The sequence below is a fragment of the Oncorhynchus tshawytscha genome, linkage group LG09 (genome assembly GCF_018296145.1).
Source record: "Oncorhynchus tshawytscha isolate Ot180627B linkage group LG09, Otsh_v2.0, whole genome shotgun sequence".
Lineage (NCBI taxonomy): Eukaryota > Metazoa > Chordata > Actinopteri > Salmoniformes > Salmonidae > Oncorhynchus > Oncorhynchus tshawytscha.
In genome coordinates this window covers 35,800,585-35,813,663 of record NC_056437.1, presented here as the reverse complement: position 1 = coordinate 35,813,663, position 13,079 = coordinate 35,800,585, and the positions used below count along the sequence as shown (strand labels likewise).

At 41.9% G+C, this 13,079-nt stretch overlaps 1 protein-coding gene across 2 annotated transcripts in view; it reads left to right on the top strand.

Moving 5' to 3' along the window:
- Positions 1-13,079, top strand: part of LOC112257878 (polypeptide N-acetylgalactosaminyltransferase 10) — a 173,661-nt gene that overhangs the window by 94,838 nt on the left and 65,744 nt on the right. For both annotated transcript variants that reach the window (XM_024431801.2, XM_024431800.2), the window contains exon 4: positions 631-797. In XM_024431801.2, the coding sequence (XP_024287569.1) occupies positions 631-797 (167 nt within the window). The remainder of the gene's footprint in view (positions 1-630; positions 798-13,079) is intronic.

Below are 13,079 nucleotides of genomic sequence, written 5' to 3'. Positions count from 1 at the left end.
GGTTAAGCTGCCTGCTATCCAGGACCTCTACACCAGGCGGTGTCAGAGGAAGGCCCTAAAAATTGTCAAAGACTCCAGCCACCCCAGTCATAGACTGTTCTCTCTACTGTTCTCTTTTTACTGTTTTATTTTTTTACTTACCTATTGTTCACCTAATACCTTTTTTGCACTATTGGTTAGAGCCTGTAAGTAAGCATTTCACTGTAAGGTCTACTACACCTGTTGTATTCCATAAACGTGACAAATAAACTTTGATTTGATATACTGTATTCTAGTCCTACTCATCCTATATAACTACTGCTGTACAGACATTTTCTATTTATATGTCTATACACCAGTATTTATTCATTTAATAACATTGCTCGTTCTGATATAGGATGTAAATAAATAAATTGTATGTAATTGCTGGGCGTTTCTGTACTTTTGGAGCTGGAAACACAAGCATTTCGCTGCATCTGTGATAACATCTGCATATGTGTACGCAAAACAAATAAACTTTGATTTGATCCTAGATCAGCAATAATAATCTTGAGAAACTATGAACACCAGCTCTACACTGTGGTCTCTCTTCACTTTTTGGTAAATGCTGTTTGTTGTCTTATTTGTTTAGTTGCTTGTTTGTGTGTTTAGCTGTAAACAGAAGCTGTATGCGGTGAAGTTGCCCAACACCAGCATCATCATACCATTCCACAATGAGGGCTGGTCATCCCTGCTCAGGACTGTACACAGCGTGCTCAACCGCTCCCCCCCTGAGCTCATTGCTGAGGTCATACTGGTGGACGACTTCAGCGACAAAGGTACACTGAGACATGCATGGATCCACACACACACACACACACACACACACACACACACACACACACACACACACACACACAGTGTATACACTGTTCCCTCAGTGTATAAGTGACTCATTTGTTTACCAGCATGTTTGCTGAGGGTTGTCCCGCAGTCATTTATTAACAAGGCCTAGACCAAGACTGCAGCTCTAGAGCCTCCGTCAGCAGCTGAGCTCCTCTCTTCCCTTCCCAGCCCCTCTCAGCCCAGCCTTCACCATGCAGTGTTTAATTAATCTTTAATTAGCTCCACCGCCACCCCAACCTCATTGATGGATGTGTTTTCCATTTCCATCACCTCTTAAGGAATTAATTGTTCAGTTCCTTTAAGGTAGGTGCAAAGACATGGCATGAATTTGGACAAGTCACTGGTCCTTTAAGTTTGTATAAGTCATGTTCTTCATACCTTTACTGCATGTGTGTGTGTGTGTGTGTGTGTGTGTGTGTGTGTCACCATTCAAAAGTTTGGGGTCACTTAGAAATGTCCTTGTTTTTGAAAGAAAAACACATTTTTTTGTCCATTTAAAATAACATCAAATTGATCAGAAATACAGTATAGACATTGTTAATGTTGTAAATGACTATTGTAGCTGGAAACGGCTGATTTTTAATGGAATATCTACGTAGGAGTACAGAGGCCCATTATCAGCAACCATCACTCCTGTGTTCCAATGGCACGTGTTAGCTAATCCAAGTGTATCATTTTGAAAGGCTAATTGATCATTAGAAAATCCTTTTGCAATTGTGTTAGCACAGCTGAAAACTGTTGTTCTGATTTAAAGAAGCAATAAACTGGCCTTCTTTAGACTAGTTGAGTATCTGGAGCATCAGCACAAGTCCTCAGCTTCATTAAGTAGTACCCGCAAAACACCAGTCTCAACGTCAACAGTGAAGAGGCGACTCCGGGATTCTGGCCTTCTAGGCAGAGTTGCCAATAAAAAGAATGGATTAAGATGGGTAAAGGAACACAGATATTGGACAGAGGAACTCTGCCTAGAGGCCAGCATCCTGGCGTTGACTCGTCACTGTTGATGTTGAGGGCTGGTGTTTTGCGGGTAGTATTTAATGAAGCTGCCAGTTGAGGACTTGTGAGCCGTCTGTTTCTCAAACTAGACACTAATGTACTTGTCCTCTTGCTCAGTTGTGGACCGGGGCCTCCCACTCTTTCTGGTTAGCGCCAGTTTGCGCTGTTCTGTGAAGGGAGTAGTACACACCGTTGTACCAGATCTTTAGTTTCTTGGCAATTTCCCACATGGAATAGTCGTCATTTCTCAGAACAAGAATAGACTGACGAGTTTCAGAAGAAAGTTCTTTGTTTCTGGCCATTTTGAGCCTGTAATCGAACACACAAATGCTGATAGTCCAGATACTCAACTTGTCTAAAGAAGGCCAGTTTATTGCTTCTTTAATCAGGACAACAGTTTTCAGCTGTGCTAACATAATTGCAAAGGGTTTTCTAATGATCATTTAGCCTTTTAAAATTATAAACGTGTATTAGCTAACACAATGTGCCATTGGAACACAGGAGTGATGTTTGCTGATAATGGGCCTCTGTACGCCTACGTAGATATTCCATTATAAATCAGCTGTTTCCAGCTACAATAGTAGTTTCTGATCAATTTGATGTTATATTAATGGACAAAAAAACATGCTTTTCTTTCAAGAACAAACATTTCTAAGTGACCCCGAACTTTTGAACGTGGGTGGGTGTGTGGGTGGGTATAGGGACAGTTGAGAAAAGATTGGAAAGGTAGGAGGAGGATTCAAACCCATGCCGACTCTGGCATATTAACGTGTGCTGGGGTCAGTTAGCAGCTCTAACCACTAGACCACACAGGCCACAAATTACTGGAAATCTTATACAGATCTTGACTTTAATGTCAGTGAGGGGGAAAATCACCTGTTGTCAGGACTGAATCAGCCGTTGGTTAGATGTGGAAGGATTAAAACCAGCAGTGCTGCTGACTGGACATTGAAGACTAGTGTTTGAGTAGGCCTGTTTAAGAAGAATTCTACAGTCTGTGTTCCCAAACACGGTTTAATCAGTTTGAACTATGGAGTCAATGCACGACTCTGAACTCTTACATAATGAATCAGAGGTGTATAAATTCTTGCCCACACTTTCTCCCAGAATATTTAATAATGCATTCTGGCTAAATAGAAGAGTGAATATTAATCATGTCTTAGTTATAGGGGTGCAGAATATGTCAGGCCATCATGTGATCTACACACTGCAGTGCAATGTACAAAGATTGTAAATGGTATAGGTCACATACTATAGACTTTAGCGTGGGGTTGCATAGAGCCTACAGTGCTGCTGAATCACGCACACCGTACTGTATAGCTCCTTCTGACACAGAGCTGTGGACAAGTCATATTTGCTCAGGGAAAATGAACAAATGATTATGCTAATGCTGTCCAGGGTGTGATTGCTATTCGGGCCTCTCTATGAAGAAAAAAAAACTTTGGGCTATAATCAATCCAGGTCCTGTGCCAGCCCTGCGTGACTCATTTGCAGCAGTGAGGCCACGGCATTCTTTATACGCCTCCTCCCACCACCAAGTGAAACCATCTAATTTGTTATTTGGCGGTGATTAGCCTTTCCTACTTTCATATCTTCTGTGGTAGCTAGCTAGCCTGTGGTAATGCAGATTTTATTATTTGGATGAATGCACATTGGGGCTCCCGAGTGGCGCAGCAGTCGTAGGCACTGCATCTCAGTGCTATAGGCGTCACTACAGACCCTGATTCGATTCCAGGCTGTATTAGAACCAGCTGTGATTGGGAAACCAATAGGGCGGTGCACAATTGGCCCAGCGTCGTCCGTGTAAGGGTTTGGCCGGGGTTGGCCGTCATTGTAAATAAGAATTTGTTCTTAACGGACTTGACTAGTTAAAATAATAAAAATGAATGGTTTGGTTACAATTGGCTTTTGCTGGTCATAGGAGATTTGGAAAACAATGTAGTACTATTGATGAAACGCATGGTAGGTGTTTGTAATCATTAACTAACCTCTCGGTAGCTATGGTAATTATGCCCTAGTGTACATATCAGTACACAACCAACTGCTGTGACATCTGCAAAATGTTTCCAGGCTTTTGTATCATAAGCAATGTTTGATCATTTGTCTTACCTGTGATCTTCATTTTTGTTTTATTCAACCAAACTTTTCTCTTCCTCTTCATTAAGTCACAGCAAAGTCAGTCTTTTGTTGTTGGGCTTTTCAGTATAACTTCCATTTAGCGTATGTTTTCAGTATAGAACTGTTTCCCCATCATAGCATTTTCATTTTGAGCATAGTGCAGAAAGCATGAACTAATGAATAAGAGATGCAATGTATATGTTCTGCTGTTCATGTTCCAGACCGAATAAACCATCTGTCTTTCAGTGGATTTAAGGAAATGTAGTATCACAGGATTCATCATGACGATTCATTGCATTTTCACATGACATTTGCAATACCAAATTATTCGTCAGTGCGCGGTAGGTGCATATGGAATTGAAGTACAGTATTTGTCTGAGTGGTTCAAATTAAGAGGTTTTTGAACAACATTAACATTGTATTGGTCACATACACATGGTTAGCAGATGTTAATGCAAGTGTAGTGAAATACTTGTGCTTCTAGTTCCAACAGTGCAGTAATATCTAACAATTCCCATCAACTACTTAATACACACATCTAACAAGTAATCTAACAATTCCCCAACTACCTAATACACACATCTAAAGGGGTGGATGAGAATATGTACATATAAATATATGGATGAGCGATGGTCGAGCGGCGTAGGCAAGGTGCAGTAGATGGTATAAAATACAGTATATACATGTGATATGAGTAATGTAAGATATGTACACATTATTAAAGTGGCATTATTTAGAGACTAGTGATTGGGTCTCAATGTGGGCAGCAACCTCGGAGTTAGTGATTGCTGTTTAGCAGTCTAATGGCCTTGAGATAGAAGTGGTTTCTCAATCTCTTGGTCCCAGCTTTGATGCACCTGTACTGACCTCGCCTTCTGGATGATAGCGGTGTGAACAGGCAGTGGCTCGGTTGGTTGTTGTCCTTGATGATTTTGGCCTTCCTGTGACATCGGGTGGTGTAGATGTCATGGAGGGCAGGTAGTTTGCCCCCGGTGATGTGTTGTGCAGACCACACCACCTTCTGGAGAGCCTTGCGGTTGAGGGCGGTGCAGTTGCCTTACCAGGCTGTGATACAGCCCAACAGGATGCTCTCGATTTTGCATCTGTAAAAAGTTTGTCAGGATTTTGGGTGACAAGCCACATTTCTTCAGCCTCCTGAGGTTGAAGAGGCGCTGTTACGCCGCCTTCACCACACTGTCTGTGTGGGGGGACCATTTCAGTTTGTCTGTGATGTGTACACCCAGGAACTTCCCACCTTCTCCACTACTGACCCCCCTGACCCTGATGTGGATAGGGGGGTGCTCCCTTTACTGTTTTCTGAAGTACAGGATCACCTCCTTTTGTTTTGTTGACTTTGAGTGAGAGGTTGTTTTCCTGACACCACACTCCGAGGGCCCTCACCTCCTCCCTATAGGCTCTCTCGGCGTTGTTGGCGATCAAGCCCACCACTGTTGTGTCGTCTGCAAGCTTGATGATTGAGTTAGAGGTGTGCATGGCCATGCAGTCATGGGTGAACGGGGAGTACAGGAGAGGGCTAAGCACACACTGTTGTGGGGCCCCAGTGTTGAGGGTCATGACATGAAGATGTTGTTTCCTACCTTCACCACCTGGTGGCAGCCCGCCAAATTCCAGGACCCAGTTGCACAGGGAGGGGTTGAGACCCAGGGCCTCCAGCTTGATGATGAGCTTGGAGGTTACTATGGTGTTGAATGCTGAGCTGTAGTCAATGAACAGAATTTTTAAATAGGTTTATTTTTGTCCAGATGGCATAGGGCAGTGTGCAGTGCCATGACGATTGTGTCATCTGTGGACCTGTTGGGGCGGTATGCAAATTGACGTGTGTCTCGGGTGGCCGGTAAGGAGGCGGTGATATGATCCTTGACTAGTTTCTCAATGCATTTCATGATGACAGAAGTAAGCACTATGTGTGGTAGTCATTTAGTTCAGTTATCTTTGCCTTCTTGGGTACAGGAACAATGGTAGCCATCTTGAAGCATATGGGGACAACAGACTGGGATAGGGAACAATTAAATATGCACGTAAACACACTAGCCAGCGGGTCTGCGCATGCTCTGAGGACGCGGCTATGGATGCCGTCTTCGCCAGCAGCCTTGTGAGGGTTTTACTCACGTCAGCCACTGAGAAGGATAGGGGGGGCCTGTGTCTTCGTTAGTGAGCTGCGACGTTTACACTGTATTATCCTCAAAGTGGGCAAAGAATGTGTTTACTTGTAGTCCGTGATTTCCTGTGGACCCTGCCACATCCGTCTCGTGTCTGAGCTGTTGAATTGCCTGTACTGGCATTTTGCTTGTTTGATTGCCATGTGGAGTGAATAACTACACTGTTTATATTCAGCCATATCTCCAGACCTCTTTCCATGCTTAAATGCGGTGGATCGCACTTTCTTTTTTTCGCAAATGCCTCCATCATCCACAGTTTCTAGTTAGGGTAGGTTTTAATAGTCACAGTGGGTACGACATCTCCAATGCTCTTTTTATAAATGCACTCACCAAGTCAGTGTATAGATCAATGTCATTCTCTGAGGCTGACTGGAACATATTCCAGTCCGCGTGATCAAAACAATCTTGGAGCGTGGCTTCCGATTTGTCAGACCAGCGTTGAATGGTTCTCGTCACTGGTACATCCTCGTCACTTATACCATGGGCCTCCAAGGTACATATCAGCAAGTTGCTATAATCAACAAACCTATTAATTATTTATGGTTTATCTGTTTTTTCCTTTTGTGTAAGAGGCCTGTACATCTACTCATTGTGCCTGCTGTAGGAACACAGATATTTCCCCTTCGTTTATCATCATCATCTCAGAAGACGCATGCAGAGTACTTTAAAGCCAGACTCATTTTCCTATTCCGTTCAGCATGTTCTTAATCTCTCCAATCTCCCTCCCATTACGCTGGTTTTCAGGTGGGGTGTTGTCTCTTCTAAGACAGTGTCACAGAGAACATGAGAATCACCCTGGGCTCATCAGCTCCAGTTTTAGTCTGTCTCTTTTATAAAAGTCTGCACTCAGACAGACTGTGCAATCAGGAACAGATGACAGGCCGTCAGATGGGGCTTCAAACCAGCATTAAAATATGCGGTGCACTAAAGCAATTATCATCAGAAGCCAAATGACGCACATTGTCAGACAAAGCCAGGTCAACTTTGGATGCTTTTAAGCTGCCTGTTTTTACTCGTATGCCAATTGTTGCCTTCGTGGTACATTTCCAGTGCATTCAGAAAATATTCAGACAATTGACTTTTTCCACATTTTGTTACATGATAGCCTTATTCTAAAATTGATGTAATAGTTATTTTTCTTCATCAATCTACACACAATACCCCATAATGACAAAGCAAAAAAAGGTTTTTAGAAATTTGTGCAAATGTATTAAAGTAAAATATGGAACTATCACATTCACGTAAGTATTCATATCTTTTACTCAGTACTTTTGTTGATGCACGTTTGGCAGCAGTCACAGCCTCGAGTCTTCTCGAAAGTTTTAAGTTCCTCGGCGTACACATAACGTATAAACTGAATTGGTCCACCCACACAGACAGCGTGGAGAAGAAGGCGCAGCAGCGCCTCTTCAACCTCAGGAGGCTGAAGAAATTTGGCTTGTCACCAAAAGAACTCTCAAACTTCTACAGATGCACAATTGAGAGCATCCTGTCGGGCTATATCACCGCCTGGTACGGCAACTGCTCCGCCCACAACTGTAAGGCTCTCCAGAGGGTAGTGAGGTCTGCACAACGCATCACTACCTGCCCTCCAGGACACCTACACCACCTGACATCACAGGAAGGCCATAAAGATCATCAAGGACAACAACCACCCGAGCCACTGCCTGTTCACCCCGCTATAGTCCATCCAGAAGGCGAGGTCATTACAGGTGCGTCAAAGCAGGGAGCAAGATACTGAAAAACAGCTTCTATCTCAAGGTCATCAGACTGTTTAACAGCCACCACTAACATTGAGTGGCTGCTGCCATACATGTAAAAAATGTATCACTAGCCACTTTAAACAATGTAAATATAATGTTTACATACCCTACATTACTCATCTCATATGTATATACTGTACTCGATACCATCTACTGCATCTTGCCTATGCCATTCTGTACCATCACTCATTCATATATCTTTATGTACATATTCTTCATCCCTTTACACGTGTGTGTGTGTGTGTGTGTGTGTGTGTGTGTGTGTGTGTGTGTGTGTGTGTAAGGTAGTTGTTGTGAAATTGTTAGGTTAGATTACTCGTTGGTTATCACTGCATTGTCGGAACTAGAAGCACAAGCATTTAGCTACACTCGCATTAACATCCGCTAACAATGTGTTTGTGACAAATACAATTTGATTAGATTTCATTTGGAGCTCTGTCAGAGTAACCATCGGGTTCTTGGTCACCTCCCTGACCAAGTTCTAGGAAGAGTCTTGGTGGTTCCAAACTAATTCCATTTTAAGAATGATGGAGGCCACTGTGTTCTTGGGGACCTTCAATGCTGCAGACATTTTTTGGTACCATTCTCGGAGCTCTACGGACAATTCCTTCGACCTCATGGCTTGGCTTTTGCTCTGACATGCACTGTCAGCTTTGGAACCTTAAAAATACCAGGTGTGTGCCTTTCCAAATCATGTCCAATCAATTGAATTTACCACAGGTGGACTTCAATCAAGTTTTAGAAACAGCTCAAAGATAATCAATGGAAACAGGATGCACCTAGGGTTGCAAAGGGTTGGAAACTTACTCAGGGGAAATTAACCTGTCGAGCTTGTTGCCCCCCCGCAACAACCAGTGAAAGTGCAGGGCGCCAAATTCAAAACAACAAGAATCTCATAATTAAAAATCCTCAAGCATACAAGTATTTTACACCATTTTAAAGGTACAATTCTCATTAATCCAGCCACAGTGTCTGATTTCAAAAAGGATTTACAGTGAAAGCACCACAAATGATTGTTAGGTCACCACCAAGTCACAGAAAAACACAGCCATTTTTCCAGCCAAAGAGAGGAGTCGCAAAAAAACAGAAATAGAGATCAAATGAATCACTAACCTTTGATGATCTTCATCAGATGACACTCATAGGACTTCATATTGCACAATACATGTATGTTTTGTTTGATAAAGGTCATATTTATATTTTAAAAATCTGAGTGTTACGTTCAGTAGTTCTAAAACATCTGGTGATATTGCAGAGAGCCACATCAATTTACAGAAATACATAAATGTTGATAAATACAAGTGTTATGCATGGAACTTTAGATAAACTCCCCCTTATGCAACCACTGTGTCAGATTTAAAAAAAACTTTAAGGGAGAAAGCAAACCATGCAGTAATATGAGTACAGCAAAGACAACAAAGCAGCCAAAAAGATACCCGCCATATTGGGTAGTCAACATTACTCAGAATTAGCATTTTAAATATTCACTTAACTTTGATATTCATCAGAATGCACTCCCCAATTCAATGGAATTGCAACCCTCTGCATGCACAGTGCATTCTTCCATCACATGTACAGCTGATTCTCAAGACCTTGCAAACTAATGAGATGCTATTGAGCCCACACTACTACACTGTCTGAGCCAACAATTAAAAAGAAAAGATTAAGATGGACAGAAGAACTCTACCCAGAAGGCCAGCATCCCGGAGTCGCCTCTTCACTGCTGACGTTGAGACTGGTGTTTTGCGGGTACTAATTTAATGAAGCTGCTAGTTGAGGACTGGTGAGGCATCTGTTTCTCAAACTTGACACTCTAATGTACTTGTCCTCTTGCTCAGTTGGGCATCGGGGCCTCTCACTCTTCTATTCTGGTTAGAGCTATTCTATGAAGGGAGTAGTACACAGCGTTGTACGAGATCGTCAGTTTCTTGGCAATTTCTAGGACTACATCCTTTCTGGTAAGTTTTGATTTACATGATTTTTTGTTAACTAGTAAATAGTAGCCTACAGCAAAGTGTGTTTAAATCATTTTGAACTTTTTACCAATTTCTGCTAGTTAGTTTTTGCTACCATGTGGTGTTTAGCATTTTATCTTACAAAGGAGTTTAATTTAACTGCTTAACTATTTATCTGTACATGGAATTGTATTTTTATTTTACTCTTTTTTTTCTTCTTATCTTTACAGGAAAATGCCATGTGCACGATCTAATGTGTGGAGACATTTCACTGCAGCTAATGTACAAAGGACAAGCTGTTTACATTTGCAAATACTGTGCCAAATCATATGTGAAGAATGCAACAAAGATGCAGAATCATCTGGCCAAGTGCATAAAGTTCCCTCAGCGCTCACAACAAGCAAACTCTGACAAAAGTCCCTCTACTTCTATTCGAGTTGAAAATTATGAATCAGCCACCATATCGACAGCAACAGCTCATGGTCCTCCTGGAATCAGAAGTTTTTTTGACTCAATGGAGGAACGTAGTAAGAGAAATGCTGATGAATGTCTACGTATGCAACTGGTTCGCCTCTGATACTCACAGGCAAGGTGTATTGAAAGAGATGTCTGATTTCTTCGCCCAGCACCCCTCCAACCAGACATGCTTTATCTACTCATTTGCTGGATGCAGAGTTCAACAGAGTTCAAGTGACGGTCAAGCAAATCATAGAGAATGCAGACTGAATTGCAATTGTGGGTATGGAATAATTTACTACATAATCTCCACCCCTCCACCAGTATTCTACACGAGCACAGACGAGGGATAAGACACAAATATAAATTTTCACACAGTCTGCTGCCTCAGTTTGTATGATGGCAATTTGCATATACTCCAGAATGTTATGAAGAGTGATCAGATGAATTGCAATTAATTGCACAGTCCCTCTTTGTCATGCAAATTAACTGAATCCCCCAAAACCATTTCCACTGCATTTCTGCCCTGCCACAAAAGGACCAGATGGACATGTATGTTTTGTTTGATAAAGTTCATATTTATATAAAGAAATCTGAGTTTACATTGGCGCGTTAGATTCACTAGTTCCAAAAACGTCAAGTGATTTTGCATAGCCACATCGTTTCAACAGAATTTCTCATCATAAATGTAGATGACAATACAAGTTATACACATGGAATTATAGATATACCTCTCCTTAATGGAACCGCTGTGTCAGATTTCAAAAAAGGTTTACAGAAAAAGCAACCCATGCAATAATCTGATACGGCACTCAGAACAGTAGCCAAATTAGCCTCCATGTTGGAGTCAACAGAAACCAGAAAATACAGGATAAACGTTTCCTTACCTTTGATGAACTTCATCAGAATGCAGTCCTAGAAATCCCAGGTCCACAATAAATGCTTGAATTTTTCAAAAATGTCTGGTATTTATGTCCAATTAGTTACTTTGGTTAGTGCGTTTGGTAAACAATTCCAAAGTCACAAAGCGCGTCCACTATAACGTGACGAAATGTCCAAAAGTTCCATAACAGTCAGTAAAACATGTCAAACGATGTACTGAATCAATCTTTAGAATGTTGTTTACATATATCTTTAATAACGTTCCAACCGGAGAATTAGAATTACTTCAGATGAGCGGTGGAATGCAAGTCCTTCCCCTGTGAACACGCCTGGTGAAAGCATGGTCAACTCGTGGCACTGGTGACTATTTCCTGTCTCATTCGACTCCCCTTCACATTAGTCATCAAAGTTCTATTGACTGCTGACATCTAGTGGAAGGCGTAGGAAGTGAAAACCCATCCATATCTCGCTGTAATTTCAATGAGACCTTGTTTGAAAATCTGCCACCTCCAGAAAAAAAACAGGAAGTGGAATTTCTCTGCTTGCTATAAGAGTTCTGTTATACTCAGACATAATTCAAACAGTTTTAGAAACTTCAGAGTGTTTTCTATCCAATAATAATAATAATAATATGCAAATATTAATAACTATGAGTGAGGAGCAGGCCGTTTGATATGGGCACCGTTCATCCAAGCTACTCAATACGGCCCCTGCAGCCATAAGAAGTTAATCCCATTGAGAACTTGTGGTCAATCCTCAAGAGACAGGTGGACAAACAAAAACCCACAAATTCTGATGAACTCTAAGCATTGATTATGCAAGAATGGGCTGCCATCAGTCAGGATGTGGCCCAGAAGTTAATTGACAACATGCCAGGGCGAATTGCAGAGGTCTTGAAAAAGAAGGGTCAACGCTGCAAATATTGACTCTTTGCATCAACTTCATATAATTGTCAATAAAATCCTTTGACACTTATGAAATGCTTGTAATTATACTTCAGTATTCCATAGTAACATCTCACACAAGTATCTAAAGACACTGAGGTGTGTCATTCTCAAAACGTTTGGCCACGACTACATTGCAGAGGAGTGGAAGGAAGACATTAATGACCTTGGACCACAGAAGGTATTTGCACTGGTGACAATGCTGTGAATGCTGCGAACATGAAGGCTGCTTGGTCTAAAGTAGAGTCCTACCCTCACATCACACCCATTGGCTGTGCTGCTCATGCATTGAATCTGCTCCTCAAGGATGTCACGGCACTGAAAATAATGGATACATTCTACAAGAGAGCCAAGGAAATGGTTAGGTATGTGAAGGGTCATCAAGTTATAGCAACAATCTACCTCACCAAGTAAGGTGAGAAGAATAAGAGCACCACATTGAAGCTGCCCAGCAACACCCGTTGGGGTGGTGTTGTCCGAGATGGCGTAGCACTCAGATGTCTTTTCTTTGTCTTGTCTCGTCCCGTGTGTATATATCTTTTTCTTTGCGTTCTTTTTAATATTTTTCATAAACCTCAACTTCAAAATACTCTCCTGCAACCCGCCTCACCCAATGTGGTGTGGATCTGTTTTTTTTTCCTAAAGTATTTCTATTTACCTCCGAACTGGAATCCCTCAACTGAAGCTAACTAGCTACCAGTTATCAGTCAGCTAACCACTGCTAGCGGTCATCAGCTAACCTTTAGCTCGGAAAGCTCTCGCCAGTTTGTTTAACGCGTTTCAAACGTGAACATACTGGACCTATTTCTTTTCTCCATATCCCCTAGTTCCTACCACAAACTCTGAACCTTTTCATCTGGATCATCACAGCTAGCTAACTGCAACCCGGGTTGACTACTCCTGGCTAACATTTCCGTCCCG